The sequence below is a fragment of the Trichechus manatus genome, unplaced genomic scaffold (assembly GCF_000243295.1).
Source record: "Trichechus manatus latirostris isolate Lorelei unplaced genomic scaffold, TriManLat1.0 scaffold00190, whole genome shotgun sequence".
Lineage (NCBI taxonomy): Eukaryota > Metazoa > Chordata > Mammalia > Sirenia > Trichechidae > Trichechus > Trichechus manatus.
In genome coordinates this window covers 4,349,969-4,367,694 of record NW_004444126.1, presented here as the reverse complement: position 1 = coordinate 4,367,694, position 17,726 = coordinate 4,349,969, and the positions used below count along the sequence as shown (strand labels likewise).

The 17,726-nt window shown below is 48.6% G+C and overlaps 1 protein-coding gene across 1 annotated transcript; it reads left to right on the top strand.

The window, feature by feature from the left end:
• Positions 1–5,676: 5,676 nt before the first annotated feature.
• Positions 5,677–16,667, top strand: CRYBB2 (crystallin beta B2). The gene is made up of 6 exons (XM_004387628.1): positions 5,677–5,692; positions 8,073–8,152; positions 11,453–11,571; positions 12,546–12,678; positions 13,946–14,088; positions 16,417–16,667. The coding sequence occupies exons 2-6, from the start codon at positions 8,099–8,101 to the stop codon at positions 16,583–16,585; spliced, it is 618 nt and encodes a 205-aa protein (XP_004387685.1). The 5' UTR covers positions 5,677–5,692; positions 8,073–8,098; the 3' UTR covers positions 16,586–16,667.
• The last annotated feature ends 1,059 nt before the right edge of the window (positions 16,668–17,726 follow it).

Here is a 17,726-nt window from a genome sequence, read left to right as displayed (position 1 = left end):
TGTCAGTCTCTGTTTTCATTAACGTATTCATCAAATGCTAGGCCCTGTTCAAGGTCTGAGGACACAGCAGTGAACAAACAAAGCCCTTCCTTCATGGAGCTCACCTTCTGTGGGAGGGACAGAAAATGAACAAACAAGTAGACATTGGCTATAGTGGGAAGTGGGAAGCACTAAGAAGGACAGTGAAGTGGGGTAAGAGGATGGAGGTGATGGCAGCAGTGACCAGGGACTCCAACAAACCATGAGAAAATTCCAGGCAGAGGGCAGCAGGTGCAAAGGCCCTGAGGCAGGAGCGTGCTTGGGTGATGGAGAAACAACCGGGAGGCCAGGAGGCTAGAATGGAGTGAGAGGCAGAGAATGGTAGGGGAGGGGGCCAGATGGGTAGTGGGGGCCAAGTCATTTAGGGCTTTAAAGATTCTGGAAGACCGATTCTTCTTGAGGGAGGTGGGAGCCATGGAGAGTTTGAGAGGGAGAGGCACAACCCGATTTAGCGTTGGATAGGATTACTCTGGCTATAGTGCAGAGAACTGACTGGAGACTGGGGGAGCAGGGAGACCAGTTCAGGGGCTATTTTAGTGACCTGGGGAGCAATGATGGTGGCCCCCTGACCCTCTCTTCCATGTGTCAGTATCTCTGACCCCCGTCCTAGGTCTTCTGCAGCCTCTGTTGGGTCCTGAGTTCCCCTCCAACCCCCACCCGTGACCTTCACTGCTGTGAGCCGCCATGGCTTCCTCTGGGAAATGGAGCTGCTGGGGAGCCCAAAGGGCTGCTGTGGCAGTGCAGGGCATACCGTGAGTCCCTCAGTCCTTGGGAAGGGGATGGCCTGTCCGACAACCAGCTGACAACTGGCTTCCCAAAAGCACACAGGCCTGGCGACCAGCCCCACCACTCCTACCTCCGTGGGCTGACCCTGCAGTGTTTCTCTGACTTTGTCTCCCCCATTCTACCCTGAGCTTTGGTAGCTCAGCAGTTTAAGTGCTTGGCTGCTAACTGAAAGGCTGATGGTTCGAACCCACCCATTGGCTCCATAGAGAAAAGGCCTGGCCATCTGCTCCGATAAAGGTTACAGCCTAGAAAACCCTATGGGGCAGTTCTCCTCTGTCACATGGGGTCTCTGTGAGCTGGAATTGACTCGACACACCTAGCAACAACAACCCCGAGCCCACGCCAGACCCCTGCAGCCTCCCAGTGGCTGAGGCAGCTGGGATGTGGGTGGCTTGCGGGGGCCACAGGAAGGCATTGAGAGGAATATAGAAATTGCCAGTCACTTCACCCTGCATATTAAAAACAAAAAATACATTTACAAACAAGAAATCACCATGACCTCTTTTCACTTTGGCGTATGTAAGGGAGCTAGGGTAGAGCCTCACGACTGGTCCCACAGGCTTTAACCCAAAGCCCCCTCCCTGCAGGAGTCACCCCTTCTCCCTCTCATGGGGAGAGGCTTTGTTCTGCTCTGTAATCCGGTGCTTACTAAGTGCCAGGCCAGTGCTAAGAGCTTTTTAAATTTTTTTTTACTGTTGTTGAAGACAACAGAACAAAACACAGCAAAAACAAAACAAAGTACAGCAAAACATACACCAATTCAAGAGTTTCTACATGTACCATTCAGTGACATTGATTACATTCTTTGAGTTGTGCAACCATTCTCATCTCCCTTTTCTGAGATCTTCCTCCCCCTTAACATAACTCACTGCCCCCTAAGGTTCATATCTGATCTTTCAAATTGCTTTTGTCAATTTGGTCCCATATAAATAGTTCTTAAAAGAGCATAATGTTCAAGGCAGACCGTTTTTACTAAGCCGAACTGTCGTTTGGTTTTAAGATGACCTCAGGGAATATTTCTGGTTTAAAGTTTAAAGATTTTCTCAGGGCAATAGTTTCAAGGATTCATCCAACCTCTATGGCTTCAGAACGTCTAGAGTCCATGAGAATTTGAAATTGTGTTATGTATTTCCCCCATTTTGAGCAAAGACTCTTCTATAGAATCTTTGATCAAAATATTCAGTAATGGGAGCCGGGCACCATCCAGTTCTTCTGGTCTCATGGCAAAGGAGGCAGTTGTTCATGGAGGAAATTAGCCACACATTTCATTTCTTCCTCCTATTCCTGACTCTCCTTCTTCCTTTGTTGTTTTTTATTTTTAAATACATCATCTTATTGAATCTTAAGAACCTTGGGAGGTAGGCTCCATTGTTAATCCTTTTTAACAGATGAGGAAACTGAGGCTCAGAGAGGCAGCATCACTTTCCCAGAGCCATGCAGCAAAGAAGCAGTAGAGCTGGGGCTGGAACTGTGTGTTGACTCTGGGGCACCCATTCCTATGCCCCTCACACCCTGATGTATTCATTAGGGACAGGCAGCCAGTCAGCAGGCATATATAGTAGAAAACAATAACAACAGCAACAGCAATAACAATAACAATAATAACAACAGCCAAGTGCTCTACTAGGTGCTTTATGGGATCATTTCTAACCCACAGACAGGTAATAGCCTCATTTACAGAGAGAGAAACTGAGGCCTAGAGAGTGGGAGTCAATGGCCCCAACTACCACAGCAGGTAAGTGTTGGGACCGTGACTCAAGTTGAGGTCTGGCTCCAAGACCTTTTGTCCCCTCTCATTGGCTGTTGATGCTGTGGCTGGCCAACCTGATGTTGCTGCAGTTGCTGCTGATGGTGCTGGAGTGGGAATGGTTATGGGTTATTGAGCATGTCCTGTGTTACGGGCGCTGGGCTCAGGGCTCCTCGAGAAAGGAAGGAGGGGCCCTGGGCCCAGGCTGTCACATGACCAGTGCCTGAGCATCGGGAGTCATGGAAGGCTTGTGGGGAGACCGACTCAGTGCTGGGTTCATGCGCCACCTCTCTGGGGCTAGAGTCCATCCCAGAGTCTGGAAACGCGCTGACCTTAGAGGTGGGGGTCTTAAGAAGGGAAATAATTGTCCTAAGATGGGAGTGTTGGTTTTCAAAGAGGCAAAAACCCTTGGACTTGATTATCTCGGAGGCTCCTTCCAGCTCTGGCCTTTTTTATCCAAGAAATACATTCTGTTTGTCCAAGGGAACACCGAGGCTTCTTCTGTTCATGGGAGCAGGAAGATGAGTGGACAGGGGACCCCAAACCCTTTCTCTCTGTGTATCAGTCAAGCTATGCTGCAGTAACGAACAGCCCCAGGTCTGGGTGATTGAGAACAACACAGGTTGACTTTTTACTCATGCCACATGTCTTCACTTCACCACGTAGTAACTCAGGGACCCAAGCTGACAGAGGCTCTGCCATCTTATAACACAGCCGTCTGAGGACAAGGGACAAGAAGAGAGGTCTGGAAAGTCAGTAAAATATTTGGACCTGGAAATTATACCTGTTGCGTTTGCTCAGAATCCATTGGCCAGGATGAATCACATGACCCCATCTAATCTGAAAAAGACTCGGTGCACCTGCTCACTACTACACCCTGTACTGGCTGCTTTCGCTTCCCTATCTCACTTCCCCTCTCCCTACTGATGCTTCCTGGGATCACTTCCCCAATAAAGTATCCACACTTGAACTCTTGTGTGAAGGTCTGTTGCTGGTAGAAACCTAAGACACTCTCATTCATCTCTTACTCATGAATTAATTCGATCAGTCAACAAATCTTTTCTGAACACCTTCTATGTGTTGGATACAGAGACGACAGATCCTGTCCCTGCTGAGTGAGCTCATTGTCTCAGTGATGAGGGATCTGCTCTGGTCACTCCAAAAAATGCTACCTGTACACCAAGGTTCATTGCAGCACTGTTCACAAGAGCCAAAAGGTAGAAACAACCAAAGTGTCCATCAACAGATGAATAGATAAACAAAATGTGGTACATACACACAATGGAATATTACTCAGTCGTAAAGAGAAATGAAGTCCTGAAGCACGCCACTACATGGATGAACCTTGAAAAGATCATGCTGAGAGAAATAAGTCAGTCACAGAAGGACAAATATTGTTATGATCTCCCTTCTATGAAATAAGCAAATATATAGAAACCAAAGATTATCAGTGGTTACCAGGGATGGGAGAGAGGGGGAAAGAAGGGAGTTATTGCTTAGGGGGCATTGAGTTTATGTTAATGTGGTGGAATGATTTGGAAAAGGATAACAACAATGGTCGCACATTTGAAGACTATATCAATGTCACTGAATTGTACCTGTAAAAATTGTTGAGATGGCATGTTTTGTTATGTATATTTTCATCACAATAAAAAAAAAAGTGAAGTGCTTTGAGATCTTAAGGTGTCAGCTGAAGCCCCACCAGGGCAGGGGCCCTGTCTATATCCCTCACCACTCACCCCCAGCTGACACACAGTAGGTCCTCAAGACATATTTGCTGGGTATAGAAATAAATGAATGAATGAGGATGGAGACATACCCAAGTTGCTGACAATCTTCGGCCGGGCATCTTCTTTGATGAGGGGATGAAAAAGAAAGAAACGTAAAAGGCTTTGACAATATTGCAGTCCACGTAGCTTCATGGTAATGAATAAGGTAAGAGTTACAATTACTGAGTGCTTTCTATGGGTTAGCAACTCTACTGCAGACTTCACACGAGTTGATCTATTTCCCAAAGAGTGTAATTATTATGACCTGGGTTCAATTCCCGAGCAATGCACCTCATGTGTAGCCACCACCCGTACCTCAGTGGAGTCTTCCATGTTGCTCTGATGCTGAACAGGTTTTAGTGAAGCTTCCAGACTAAGATGGACTAGGAAGAAAGGCCTGGTGATCTACCTCTGAAATTAGCCCATGAAAACCCTATGGATCAAAATGGGTCTGATCTGCAACTCATCATGGGGATGGCATGGGACCAGGTAGCATTTCATTCCACTGTGCATGGGGTTGCCATGAATTGGGGGCTGACTCGATGGCAGCTAACAGCGACATAATTATGAATGCTATGATATCTGTGAACCAAAATATTTAGATCCCAGGAGCTTCCCTTGAAGGCCTAGCTGGGGTGAGTCCCCTTCCTGACCCTATTCCCCAGAACAGAGCCTGGCACCAAGTAGATGCCTGGTAAATATTTGCTGGATGGATGGATGGATGCCAGATACCAGTTACTGTCAAATCAACTCCAACTCATGGCGACCCCATGAGTGTGTCAAAGTAGAACTGTGCTCTGTAGGGTTTTTAATGGCTGATTTTTTGGAAGTAGATGGCCAGGACTTTCTTCCAAGGCACCTCTGGGTGGACTGGAATTGCCAACCTTTCAATTAGTAGCCAAACGCGTGAACCATGCGCGACACCCAGGACTCCTGGATGAACGTCTGCGCTGCCAAAAACCCTGCTTTGCTTATTCCTCCCCAGGGCCACTGAGAGTTGCCTGCATCCGCCATGCCCCAGGGCCTGACTGACCAGGCCCGTGAACCCGGCATGCCCCCGGTCCTGGCAGCCAGACGGCTGATGCACGCAAAGTGAGTGTCCCTTGGCCCAGATGCCTGACCACCCTGGCGAGTCCGAGTCTGACAGCTAATGACATTATTGTGTGGAGACACAATGTTTGTGGGCATTTGCTGAGCCAGGCTTTGGTGCGGGCTTAATCCAGCATTCTTGCTCTGCTTTCCTCGGCAAAGCAGCGATCACCCGTCTTGGCGCCGGCACTTCTGGGAAAGGTATAAAGGCCACCTCCTGCTGGCCAGGCCTCACGAGCACTCCCGGGGGCTGGTGTCACTGGTAAGAATGCCTCTCTTGCTTGCCTTGCCTTTTTCTCTCATCCTCACCCCTGATACAAAGCATGGGAGACCTGGGTCCCAATTCAGGTGTTGCCACTTTCTGACAAGGTGACTTTGGGCAAAGACTTCAATGCTTTAAGCTTCAGTCTTCTTTTCTGTTAAATGGGGAGAGAGATCATAAAACCTCCCTTGTTGAGGGAGTTAGAGATAACGTAGGTAAATAGCCCAGTATGGTGCCTGGCACGTAGTGGGGATTTTCTTTATTATTATTAAACATGCCATTGTTGTTGTTAGTTGCCATTGAATTGACTCTGACTCATGGCGACCCAACGTATAAAGGAACAAAACCTTGCCTAGTCCTGCGCCATCTTCACGATCGTTGGTATGTTTGAGTCCATTGTGGCGGCCACTGTGTATTCTGAGGGCCCTCCAACCTAGGGGGCTCATCTTCCAGCACTATATCAGACAATGTTCTATTGTGATCCATATGGTTTTCACTGGCTAATTTTTGGAAATAGATGGCCAGGCCTTTCCTCCTAGTCTGTCTTATTCTGGAAGCTCCACTGAAACCTGTCCACCATGGGTGAACCTGCTGGTATTTGAAATACTGGTGGCATAGCTTCCAGCATCCCAGCAACACACAAGCCAAAACAAACTAACAGATGAGTGGAGGAAACAGCCCGTTAGCATCCTTGTTTTACTGCAGGATCGAACTTGGAGGGTTTGCAAGTAGTAGGAATTGAACAAGTGCAGTTCAGCATCATATCTAGGGCAGTGCATTAGCTCCCTCCACACCCACAAACATTACCGAGCGCGCACTCTGTGCCCAATCTCAGCAAAGTACCGGAGGAAAGGAAGCTGCTGCAGCGCTCAAAGAGCTCCCAGCAACAGGTGATTCAAAACCACTGATGCCTGGTGGAAATAACCCTGATAATATCACAATTGCTGTCATTTCCTGGGAGCCGAGCATATGCAGGGCCTGCTGCCAAGTGCCTGCAGTACCATGTTTTATATAATCAAATTCTCAGCACTGTTCACAGATATTATTGGGCACTGTATTACTGTCCCCATTTTACAGGAAAGGAAATTGAGGCACAGAAAGAGGAGGTGACCCACCCAGGGCCTCAGCGCTGGTAAGCCGCAGTGCCGGTGCCTGAGCTGGACCCAGCGAGCTTCATCTTTCAGCTGAGGTTGCCGATGGCTGGAAGTGGGATGATGGAAACTCAGGCGCCGAGGCAGCCCCAGAGAGTGGGCTTGTTGGGGAGGAAGAGCAGGTTTGGCTCACAGTTGCTTAATTGAATTTTGTCCTTCTTGGAGATGTCCAGTCCTGGCCTCTAATGTGGAAGAAGGTTCTGGAAGCTGGTTGCTATTTTATCTCTGGAGAAGGAAGCCAGGTCTCTTGGCTTGCCCCTCGGGAAATGTAGACTGTCTTGGCTGCCGTCCCATGGGAAGTAAGAAGAGACTGACAATTTTCCAGACTTTTTCTGATGTTCTTAAAAACCAAAAACCAAAACTTGTCGTTGAGCCAATTCTGACTCAAGGTGAACCCCATGTGTTACCAAGTAGGACTGAGCTCTATAGGGTTTTCTTGGCTGCAGTCTTTATGGAGGCAGATCACCAGGCCTTTTTTCCAAGGTGCCACTGAGTGCAAACTGTTTACCCCACTCAGGGTAAAAAAAAAATCTAATGATGTTTTTACCAGCTAATAAATTCTCTCTGGATGCCTATGACAGTGCTTAAACTTCCACCATTACACTTTTGCTTTCTTGTAACAGTAGAATTCCACAGCGGATGCGCTTCCTAATGGGGCCGGGTAAGACCAATGGTGGAGAGGAGAATTCTGGGTGCTAGGAAGGGGGAAGGGAGTCTAGGGAAGGAGCTTGGGGTGGGGGTGGGGCGCAGAGGACTCTGTGAGGTCTCAAACTGGAAGCCACAAGACAGGCATGTCCAGGGCATGGGTTTGGTTTGCTCCATGCCATTTGCTTTCAATCAACAAAATCTGCATCAAGGCAGAAATTCTTGTGTCGATGTTCTGTGTTCTGTATGGCATCAGTTGGTTAGAGACGGATGATGGGGACCCACTTGGGACCCTGTGTAAGCTCTGCTTTATCACCACTTCCCTGGCATAGACTTCTTTTTTTTTTTTTTTCCTGGAGCTGACCTGGATATAAAGAAGTGAAGATAATGGTGGACGTTCAGGCAGCTGCTTGTAGACCCCAGAGCTCTAGGACAAGCTGAAACCAGGGGGAAGAAGACGGGGTTTGGGGCTCAGTGGAGTGGCCCCAAGTCACCCCCCACCACCAGCAGGGTGAGAAAGCCCAGGCTCAGCGTCCACCGCTCTGTGAGGGGAAGGTCTAACTGTTGGTCTCCACGCCTTCCAGGTCCTTTCTGCACGGGGAAGTCCACCATGGCCTCAGACCACCAGACCCAAGCGGGCAAGCAGCAGCCTCTCAACCCCAAGGTTGGTACCTCGCAGGGTGGGCCCCCAGCGCACCTCCTCCAGCCTCACTATCCTCTTCTGTAAAATGAGTTGACATCTTCCCTCCCAGGGATCCCCCTTCCTGCCCCTGCCCCTCTCTGAGCCTCAGTCTCCCCAGTCCTGCACACAGGGGTGGATTCTGAAGGCCTCACCCCCGCCATGGCTGGATCAGCTGGATTCCCATCACCAGCTTCCAGCATCAGAGCCTGAAGTTTCTCTGCCTCGTTCCCTGCACCCCATTACCCATAGGGGCTCCCCAGTTGCAGTCCGAGGTGGAGCTGGTGAGTGGGAGTGAGGGGTATACATCTGACTCCATACCTGCAAGGCTGTGAGACCTGGACCAGACCCTTGACCTTGACTTTCATAAAATGAGGAAAGTGGTGGGACTTCTGCTATAGGGTGGTGGTGACAAAGCAAAGAAACTGGGTGCCGGTTGACACCTGACGCATGGTGAGTGTGCACCCAAAGCCAGCTTGCGGGTCTGCTTTGCTGTCTCATCTCATTGGGATCTAGTTTCAGTGACAGAGGCTAGATCTGCCCCCAAACTTCCACCACCCACCACCCACCTGCCTGCTATCCTGTGCCCCTCTGTCCACTTCAGAAGCCCAGGGCATGGATTCCATCCCAGAAATGTCTGTTTGTCCAGCTTGGGGCCTCCTGGCCAGGGAAGCTGAGCCGAGGTAGCCCCTCACTCTGTTCACCGTTATTCCATCCCTCATGGGGCTGACTTTCTAGAGGACAGACTATAAGCCAATAAACAAATATGTGATTTCAAGTAATGAGAAGTGCTATTAGGAAATATAAAGTAGGGTAAGGGGTTTGTAAGAGTCAGGTGGACAAGGAATGGTAGTCAGGGAGGGCCTCTCTGAGGAGGTGATGTTTGAGCAGAGACCTGGGGCCAGTGAGGGAACAGCTATGTGAAAGTTGGGGTGAGGATGGGGCAGGGCATCAAGGCAGAGGGAACAGCAAGTGTAAAGGCCCTGAGGTAGGAACCAGCTGGGTGTCAGGGACAGCAAGAAGAGCAGTGTGGCGTGGCTTGGAGCCAGGCTCCCAGCAGAAATATAATGTGAGCCACACGTGTAATTTACAATGTTCTAGTAACCACATTAAAAAAGAAATAAAAGAAACAAATGAAATTAACTTTCATACTGTATGTTATTAAACCCAATATATACAAAATATGAGCATTGTAACATATAAGCAATGTAAAAATTATTAGGGTGATTTTAATTATTTTTTTCAAGCTAAATCTTAAAAATCTAATGGATGTTTTACACTTATGTTGTTGTTGTTAGGTGCTGTCCAGTCAGCTCTGACTCAGAGCAACCTTATGTACAACAGAACGAAACACTGCCTGGTCCTGCGCCATCCTCACAATCGTTGCTATGTTTGAGTCCATTGTTGCAGCCACTGTGTCAATCCATTTTCTCAAGTTCTTCCTCTTTTTCACACATCTTAATTCGAACTAGTTTCATCCACTCAATAGCCCTATGTAGCTAATGGCTGCCATATCAGACAATACAGGTTTAAAGGATTAGATAACACATAAAATTTTCCACCACCTGTCCGTCAGTTTATTATACGGTGGTGGCTTGCGAGTTACTGTGATGCTGGAAGCTTTGCCACTGGTATTTCAAATACCAGCAGGGTCACCCATGGTGGACAGGTTTCAGCAGAGCTTCCAGACTAAGACAGACTAGGAGGAAAGGCCTAGAGATCTGCTTCCAAAAATTAGCCAATGAAAACCCTATGGATCACACCAGAATGTTGTCTAACGGGCAATGTTTCATTCTGTGGTGCACAGGGTCACCATGAGTCGGAGTCGACTCGATGGCAACTCACAACAAGGTAAAATTTTAGCCTCCATTGTGTTGATTAACAACAACAACAACAACAATAATAATACTGAGCTCCTGGGCTCTCGGAAGCCTTCCAAATGCATGGAGAGCCTGGTCTCCCCACCCCTGGAAACCCTTGTCGCCGCAGTCAGGGTAATAATAAACTAGGCCCTCACTTCCCTATTCTTGACTCTTTGCAGTAGCCTTGCAAAATAGTCATGATGCTCATTTTACAGACAAGGGGACTGAGGCTCAGAGGAATAAAGTCACTTCCTAGGGCTGCACAGCCAGATGCAGCAGCGGAGGCATCAGAGCCCATGGCTATCTCCTGACCTCATTTGTGGCTGGGTCACTGACCATGAAGACTGAATTGAGCCCATGGAATTTGTCCCTGCCTTTGTCTGGCTAATCCCCAGCCCGGGAGAGAGGCGCATGTTTACCCAGCCCAGTGCTGACCATGTGGGTTCTGCAACTGCCCCTCCTGGGAGTCCACTCCAGAGGCAGGTCCCTAGGGAGAGCGGCTAAAAACCTCTGCCCAGTATTCTCACTGGATTTGTGAAAGGTGCAGCTGGCCTCTCGGTTAACACTTGGTGGGGGGGTGACCTTGGGTGGGTCTCTTCATTTTACAGAGCTTCAGTTCCCCTGATGGGGATCCTGCCACCCCCCTACTGTGGGCTAATGAGAAGACAGGTGAGGCAAGGGGAGTGAAGCCCCCTCACAAAGTATCTCAAGGGGGAGGCCATGAGGGAGACCTGGAAAGTCCTGTGGGACTTGAAGAAAGGACATGGGTATGTGTAATTTTACGGGTGAAATGTGGGTGAGGAGTGTATATGAGGAACACTGGTTCAGTTCTAATTTGAGCAGAGGAAGCTCAGGCAATGTGGTCTAGCCCCTTGCTACTCCTAATATGGTCCATAGACCAGCAACATCAGCATCACTTCAGAGCTGGTTAGAAATGCAGAATTTGGGGCTGCATCTCAGACCTGCCACCTCGGAAACTGCATTGTATCAATGTCCCAGGTGCTCTGTGTGCATGTTAGAGTTTGAGAAGTGCTGCTGTAGTGGCAACAGCATCAGACAGGCCTGGGCTCCAATTTCAGCTCCATCACTTACCCACCTAGGATCTGTGGTGTCTCCCTTAATTGATATAATTATCCCTCCCACACTGAGAGCAAATACTGTGTGCTAACCATTATGCTCACCTGAATCCTTCTAACAGCCCCATGAGGTAGATACTGCCTTTATGTCCCATTTTACAGACAGGGAAGCTGAGACTAAAGGTCTCACAGCTGGTAAAAGGCAAAGCCAGACTGTCTGGCTTTATGCCTGGTTTGTAACTCTGAAGGGTGGAACCCTTTAGCATCCTTCGAGGCTTTCCAGCTCCACTGCCCTGCTCTCACTCCTCCTCGTCATGACGGGGGTTGACACTCTCCTCCTGTTGCAGATCATCATCTTTGAGCAGGAGAACTTCCAGGGCCACTCACATGAGCTCAGCGGGCCCTGCCCCAACCTGAAAGAGACTGGCGTGGAGAAGGCAGGCTCTGTCCTGGTGCAGTCTGGACCGTATGTACCTGGGTGCCACATGTGTGTAGCAGATGCTGGGGCTGAGGCAACTGGGCTGTCGAGTTGAGGGGATCTGTCTTCACTGTGCTCCTAGACTGTGCCATCAGGGAGCCAGGATTTGGGGACTGGCAGTCTATGGAGAAAGCTTGTGTTTTGGGAATCGGACTGAGCTGGGTTCAAATCCAGGCTCTACTACTTCTTGGCTATGTGATGTTGGACCAGAAACTTCCCTCTCTGAGCCTCAGTTTCCTCCTGTTAGGCTGCTTGGCTTCTAACCAAAAGGTTGGCAGTTTGAATCCAGCAGCTGCTCCTTGAAAACCCTAAGGGGCAGTTCTACTCTGTCCTGTAGGGTTGCTATGAGTCGGAATTGACTTAATGGCACCTGGTTTGGTTTTTGGTTTAGGATGAGGATAATTCCATCTTCCTGCGGATGAAGAGAGGGAACTCATGGCTTTAGAGCATGGGCTCTATACTTGTGTATTTGCTGTGGACACTTTTTTGAGCTTCCATCTTATTTCTTGGCTGTGTTCCAGATTGTTGAAGTCAGCATAGTGCAGAGTTCTGGATAAGTTAGGTAGCTTCACTAAAATGGAATTTAGATGGGGCTACATATCCTTGAAGGAGCCCTGGTGGTGCAGTGGTTAAAGCACTCGGCTGCTAACCCAATGGGTGGCAGTTTGAACCCACAAGCTGCTCCACAGGAGAAAGATGTGGCAGTCTGCTTATGTAAAGATTTACAGCCTTAGGAACCCTATAGGGCTGTTCTACTCCGTCCTATAGGGTGTCTATGAGTTGGAATCGACTCCACGGCAATGGGTTTGGTTTTCTGTTCGTTTGTTTCAATGCATCCTTGTTAGGATGGGCTGGAGTGAGTCCTGGGACTGGAGCAAGTAGCCAGCGTCCTGCTAGAGGAAACTTGGAGTGAGTCTGACCTTCTCTCTCTCTCTTTCTCTCTGTGTGTGTCTTGATCACAGCTGGGTGGGCTATGAACAAGCCAACTGCAAGGGTGAGCAGTTTGTGTTTGAGAAGGGCGAGTACCCTCGCTGGGACTCGTGGACCAGCAGCCGCAGGACAGACTCCCTCAGCTCCCTGAGGCCCATCAAAGTGGTAAGTTCCCCTGCCCTTCAACTTCCCCTCATCTCTTTGCCACCTTGGCATCAGAGGCCCAGGGGCCAGGAAGGAGCCTTCCCATCTGGCACAGCACCCCTTCTGACTGGTGGGGGACTTCCTTTCATAAGTCCTTTCACCTCCCTGAGCCTCAGTTTCCTTATCTGTAAAACGGAGATATTAGTACCTCCTGCCCTGAGATTCCAATGTGCTTAGCCTGAGGGCTGCCACTTTTCACGATTCTAACCAACCAGCTGCTTTTGAGTCAATTCTGACTCATGGCAACAGCATGTGTGTCAAAGTAGAACTCTGCTCCATGGGGTGTTCAATGACTGATTTTTTGGAAATAGATCACCAGGCCTTTCTCCTGAGGCACTTATGGGTAGACTTGAACCTCCAACTTTTGATTAGCTTCTCAGTGCATTGGTTGGTTGTACCACCAGAGACCCACAGCAGCTAACAACAACAATCATAAATATTAAAAGAAACTCTAGGTTGGGGTGGGGAGAAGAGGGAGGTGGTTAGCTCTTGTTTAAGCCAGTATGAACTTTAGGTGCTTCTCTGATCTTGATTCTTGCTAGTGTGTGAACTCTCAGGGAGGGCGGAAGGCCCAGCCATGCTCAGTTACAGAGCTTTATGGAACATTGGGGAACATTGGACTTAGCATTCCACAGACCTGGATTCATATCTTGGCCTTGCCACTCCCAGCTGTGTAACCTTGGACAAGTCATTTTACCTCTCTGAGCCTCAGTTTTTTTTCATCTGTTAAATGGGATCAGACTTGTTTAAGAGATTAAATAGTTAAGAAAAATGCTGACACACAGCGACAGATGGAGGGAAAGAGAGGTGGAGATAGAAGAAATCCAAAATGTCTCAAGGGTCTATTAGAGGCTGATGTGACTGTGATCTGGTCAATTTGCACAATGACCTTGTGTGTATGCATATGTGTGTGTGTGTGTGTGTGTGCGTGTGTGTGTGTAGGCCATGGCCACCATTTATAAGAGGGGAAGTTGAGGCTGTGGGTAGAGAAACGACATTTCAGAATCAAATATTCCCAACAATGTAGGATCTAGGGGCATGTGTTACATGCAAATGGACCAGTAGGAACTCAGCAAATGACCGCTGTTCAATGGCAGTTGTCATAGACACCCACTTGGTGGTTGTATTGGGTTGTAGGTGCAGTACGCAGCTCTGGGGCATGAGGATGAGGTGGGAAGGTCCACCCTGGGCCTCTCACTCACCCTCAGTTTCCCCTCCCTATCAACAGGACAGCCAAGAGCACAAGATTGTCCTCTATGAGAACCCCAACTTCACGGGGAAGAAGATGGAGATCATTGACGATGACGTGCCCAGCTTCCATGCCCATGGCTACCAGGAGAAGGTGTCATCCGTGCGGGTGCAGAGTGGCACGTGAGTGCAGCCCCCGCCCTGGCTTGCCCTGCCCAGGCACACAGCCTCTGAGTTCCCAAGTCCTGCTCTGCCTGGAACTCGCTCGTGATCTCCCACACATCAGTGCACTCTCCGAAGCCCAGTCTTCCTACTGGAAAGTGGGCTTGGACATCATCAGCCCATAGGTGGCTTTCAGCTCCAGCAGTTATGGCCAGAGCTGCCTTTTGAGCAATACCCTGCCTTTGGAGCAGAGAAACCAGGGCCTTAACCTCCACCCCATAGAGCAAGACAATCAGTGTTGGGGGGGGACAAGTTGAGGCAGAGGTGAGGCTAGTGGAAAAGTGGAAATCGGTTGAATGGTCTTAACAAAGCTGTGAGAGGCAGGAAGTCCTGCCCATGCTAGCCTTGTACTGAATGAGTTTCTGAGTTTGGAAACAGGAAGTATCATTTTCCAACAAATTAAATGTCCTTGGCACACAATCCTTGGACATCAGCATTGGGGATTTCTCATTGTGAAAAGTCTGGATTCCATGGGGGTCCATGGATGGGTTTGGAAAGTGGTATGCTGGAGCTGGCTTTTACCAGCTTGCAAGAGAAAACTGTTAAATTTTCAGAATTTTTATAATCTGGCTGTTCAATCGTTGGTATCTTGAAATCAGTCATTGTGGGAGAATTTACACCACAGACATTGGCAAACACTCCAAATCAGGGCTTTTATTCCCCCCAAGAGAGCCAGTTTACTAGCACACATGGCTTCTTTGGGTCTGGCAAGCTCCTAAAATAGTGTGCAAAGCTCTCTGTTAATTTTCGCATTCATTCATTCATTCATCAAGTCCTGCCATATGCCAGGCATAGTGTCATGTGCTTAATATGCCGAGGTAGACTGAAAAGACCTGGCTTCTGCCTTCATGGAGCTTACAGTCTAGCTTAGAGGGACAACTGTTAATCATTTAAAAATCTACACAAGTCTAAACTACTTCCCTAAGGAAGGGACTCTTGAGCTGAGATATCAAAGAAGAATAGCAATGACAGAGGAGAAGGCAGGAAGGAAGGGCATCTCAAGCAGAGGGAATAGCATGTGCAAAGGCCCTGTGGCAGGAGGAGACTGGTGAGTTGAAAGACTCTATGAAGGCCAGTGTGTCTGAAGCACAGGGCTGTAGAGGGCACTAGACTGAGAGGTAGAGCTGGAGGGGTCCCCAGGAGCTGGCCAGGCAGGCCCTTGTAGGCCAGGGCTCTGTGACGTTTTCTGAGAAGAAGGTCTATAGCTTTCATCAGATGCACAAAAGAGTTAAGGATCCCCTAAATGGTGAAGGCCTCAAATGGTGCAGGGATTAAGGAAGGCTCCTGGAACCTTCTCCACTCTTTTAGCCATGCAGTTGGGCTTGGGGTTGGGGTGGGCATGGACAGAAGTGGGTAACGGGCCTGCCTTCTTCTAAGCTTCAGATCACTCCTTGTTCTGATCCTAGTATCAGGCCTTCAGTGAAAAGCTGCTTAGGAAGCTGTGAGTTACCTATCAAGAAAAGAGAGAAAGCACTAGGATGGCTGTTATGTTTTTAAAAAAACAAAAACCAAAAAAACTCCAGAAAATAACAAGCGTTGGCGAGGATGTAGAGAAGTTGGAACGTTTGTACATTGCTGGTGGGAATGTAAAATGGTACAGCCGCTGGGGCAAACAGTGGCGGTTCCTAAAAACGTTGAACACAGAAATATCATATGATCCATCAATTCCACTCCTAGTTATATATCCCCAAAGAACTGAAAGCAGGGACCCAGATACTTGTACACCAATGTTCATCAGAGCGCTATTCACAACAGCCAAAAGATGGAAACAACCCAAGTGTCCATTAGCAGATGAGTGAATAAATAAAATGCGGTCTAGCCATATAATGGAGAACTATTCAGCTGTAAAGAGAAAAGTTTTGATAAATGTTACGACATGGATGAACCTTGAAAACGTTATGCTAAGTGAAATAATCCAGACACAAAAGGATAAATATATGATCCCACTTATATGAAGTGTCTAGAATAAGTAAATCCATCAAGACAAAAGATTAGTGGTTACTAGAGAATGGTGGGAGGGGGGAATAGGGAGTTTAAAAAAAAAAAAGAATAAATTTAAAAATTCATTTTCTTCAGAAAAAAATTAACTTTAGGAAGCAGTGAGCTCCCCATTGAAAGAAGGATACTAGAGGAGTGGGGAGGGGTGTTTGTGTGTGTGTCTTGCTTAGTCCTGAGGAGGTGTGACAGGATTGGGGGGTTCCACCTTTCCTGATGGCTTAAGTATGCTCCTTCCTCTCAATCTCCATATGCCCCTTCTTCTGTCTGTCTCTCCATGTTTCCTCTCCTCAGGTGGGTTGGCTACCAGTACCCTGGCTACCGTGGGCTGCAGTACCTGCTGGAGAAGGGAGACTACAAGGACAGCGCCGAATTCGGGGCCCCCCACCCCCAGGTGCAGTCTGTGCGCCGCATCCGTGACATGCAGTGGCACCAACGAGGTGCCTTCCACCCTTCCAACTAGTACCCCCCAGGGGCCAGGTCTGCTGCCCAGGATTCTTTCCTAGACCCCTCCAGCGAATGAATAAAGTGTGACTTGCAGCTTGCCTGCTACAGTGTCTTTTATCCCCAGTGAGAGCTAGAGTGAGGTGTGTGCGTGCGCATGCTCGAGTGTGCATGAGAAAGACAGAGAAGTAGAGAACGAACCAGAAAGTGTCCGGGCTATGGAGGACAACAGGGTCCCCACTGAGTCTTCTATCTCTGCAGCTGTGTGATCTTGGGCACATTGTCCAACCTCTCTGGGCCTCTGTTTCCTCGCCTGACTTACACCCCCTCTGCCCCATGAGTGGCAATATTCACTGACCCTCCTGAGTGAATATTAGGTGGCAGCTGAACACAGTCTGTCTCAGGGCCTGTTCTTGTTAGTTGCCATCGAATCAATTCTGACTCAAGGTGACCCCATGTGCGCACAATACAACTGTGCTCAATAGGGTTTTCGAGGCTGTGACCTTTCAGAGGCAGGTTGCCAGGGCTCTCGGGGTGGATTCGAACCACCAACCTTTCAGCTAGTAGTCCAACGCTTAACTGTTTGAGCCACCCAGGGACTCCTGTAGATGCCCTAACCAAACCAAACCCATTGCTGTCGAGTCGATTCTGACTCATAGCAACCCTATAGGACAGGGTAGAAGTGTCCTATACGGTTTCCAATGTAATCTTTATGGAAGCAGGCTGCTACACTTTTTTCCCCCGCAGAGCAGCTTGTGGGTTTGAACCACTGACCTTTCAGTTAGCAGCCAAGTGCTTTAACCATTGCACCATGAGGGCTCCTCATAGATGCCCTAGCCCTTAAAAATTTATCGACTACCTGCCATTCCCACATTATTGTGTCATCACCCTGATCCTGGGAGTTTTTTGTATCTGCCAGAGGGGCCAATAGCCCTGCACCCCTCACCCCATACCCCAGGCAGAGGGCGTAATTACACGCTTGTGTATTCGTGTGTTCATTGGTGCCTTCATTCATTGTTTGGTTGACTTGATCATGTACCGTAGCCATTGGGGTTTAGGTTCCGAAGTCAGACAGATCTGGGTTCAAATGGCTTTTCTGAAGGCACTAGATAAGTCATCTTATTTCTCAGAGCCTCAATGTTTTTACTGGGAAAAATAAT

Excerpts from the sequence above, each read along its gene's own strand:
- CRYBB2 (XM_004387628.1), top strand. The coding sequence starts at position 8,099 with ATGGCCTCAGACCACCAGACCCAAGCGGGCAAGCAGCAGCCTCTCAAC. Across the intron at positions 8,153-11,452 it reads AGCAGCCTCTCAACCCCAAG|ATCATCATCTTTGAGCAGGA; the intron begins GTTGGTACCTCG and ends CTCCTGTTGCAG. Across the intron at positions 11,572-12,545 it reads GTCCTGGTGCAGTCTGGACC|CTGGGTGGGCTATGAACAAG; the intron begins GTATGTACCTGG and ends TCTTGATCACAG.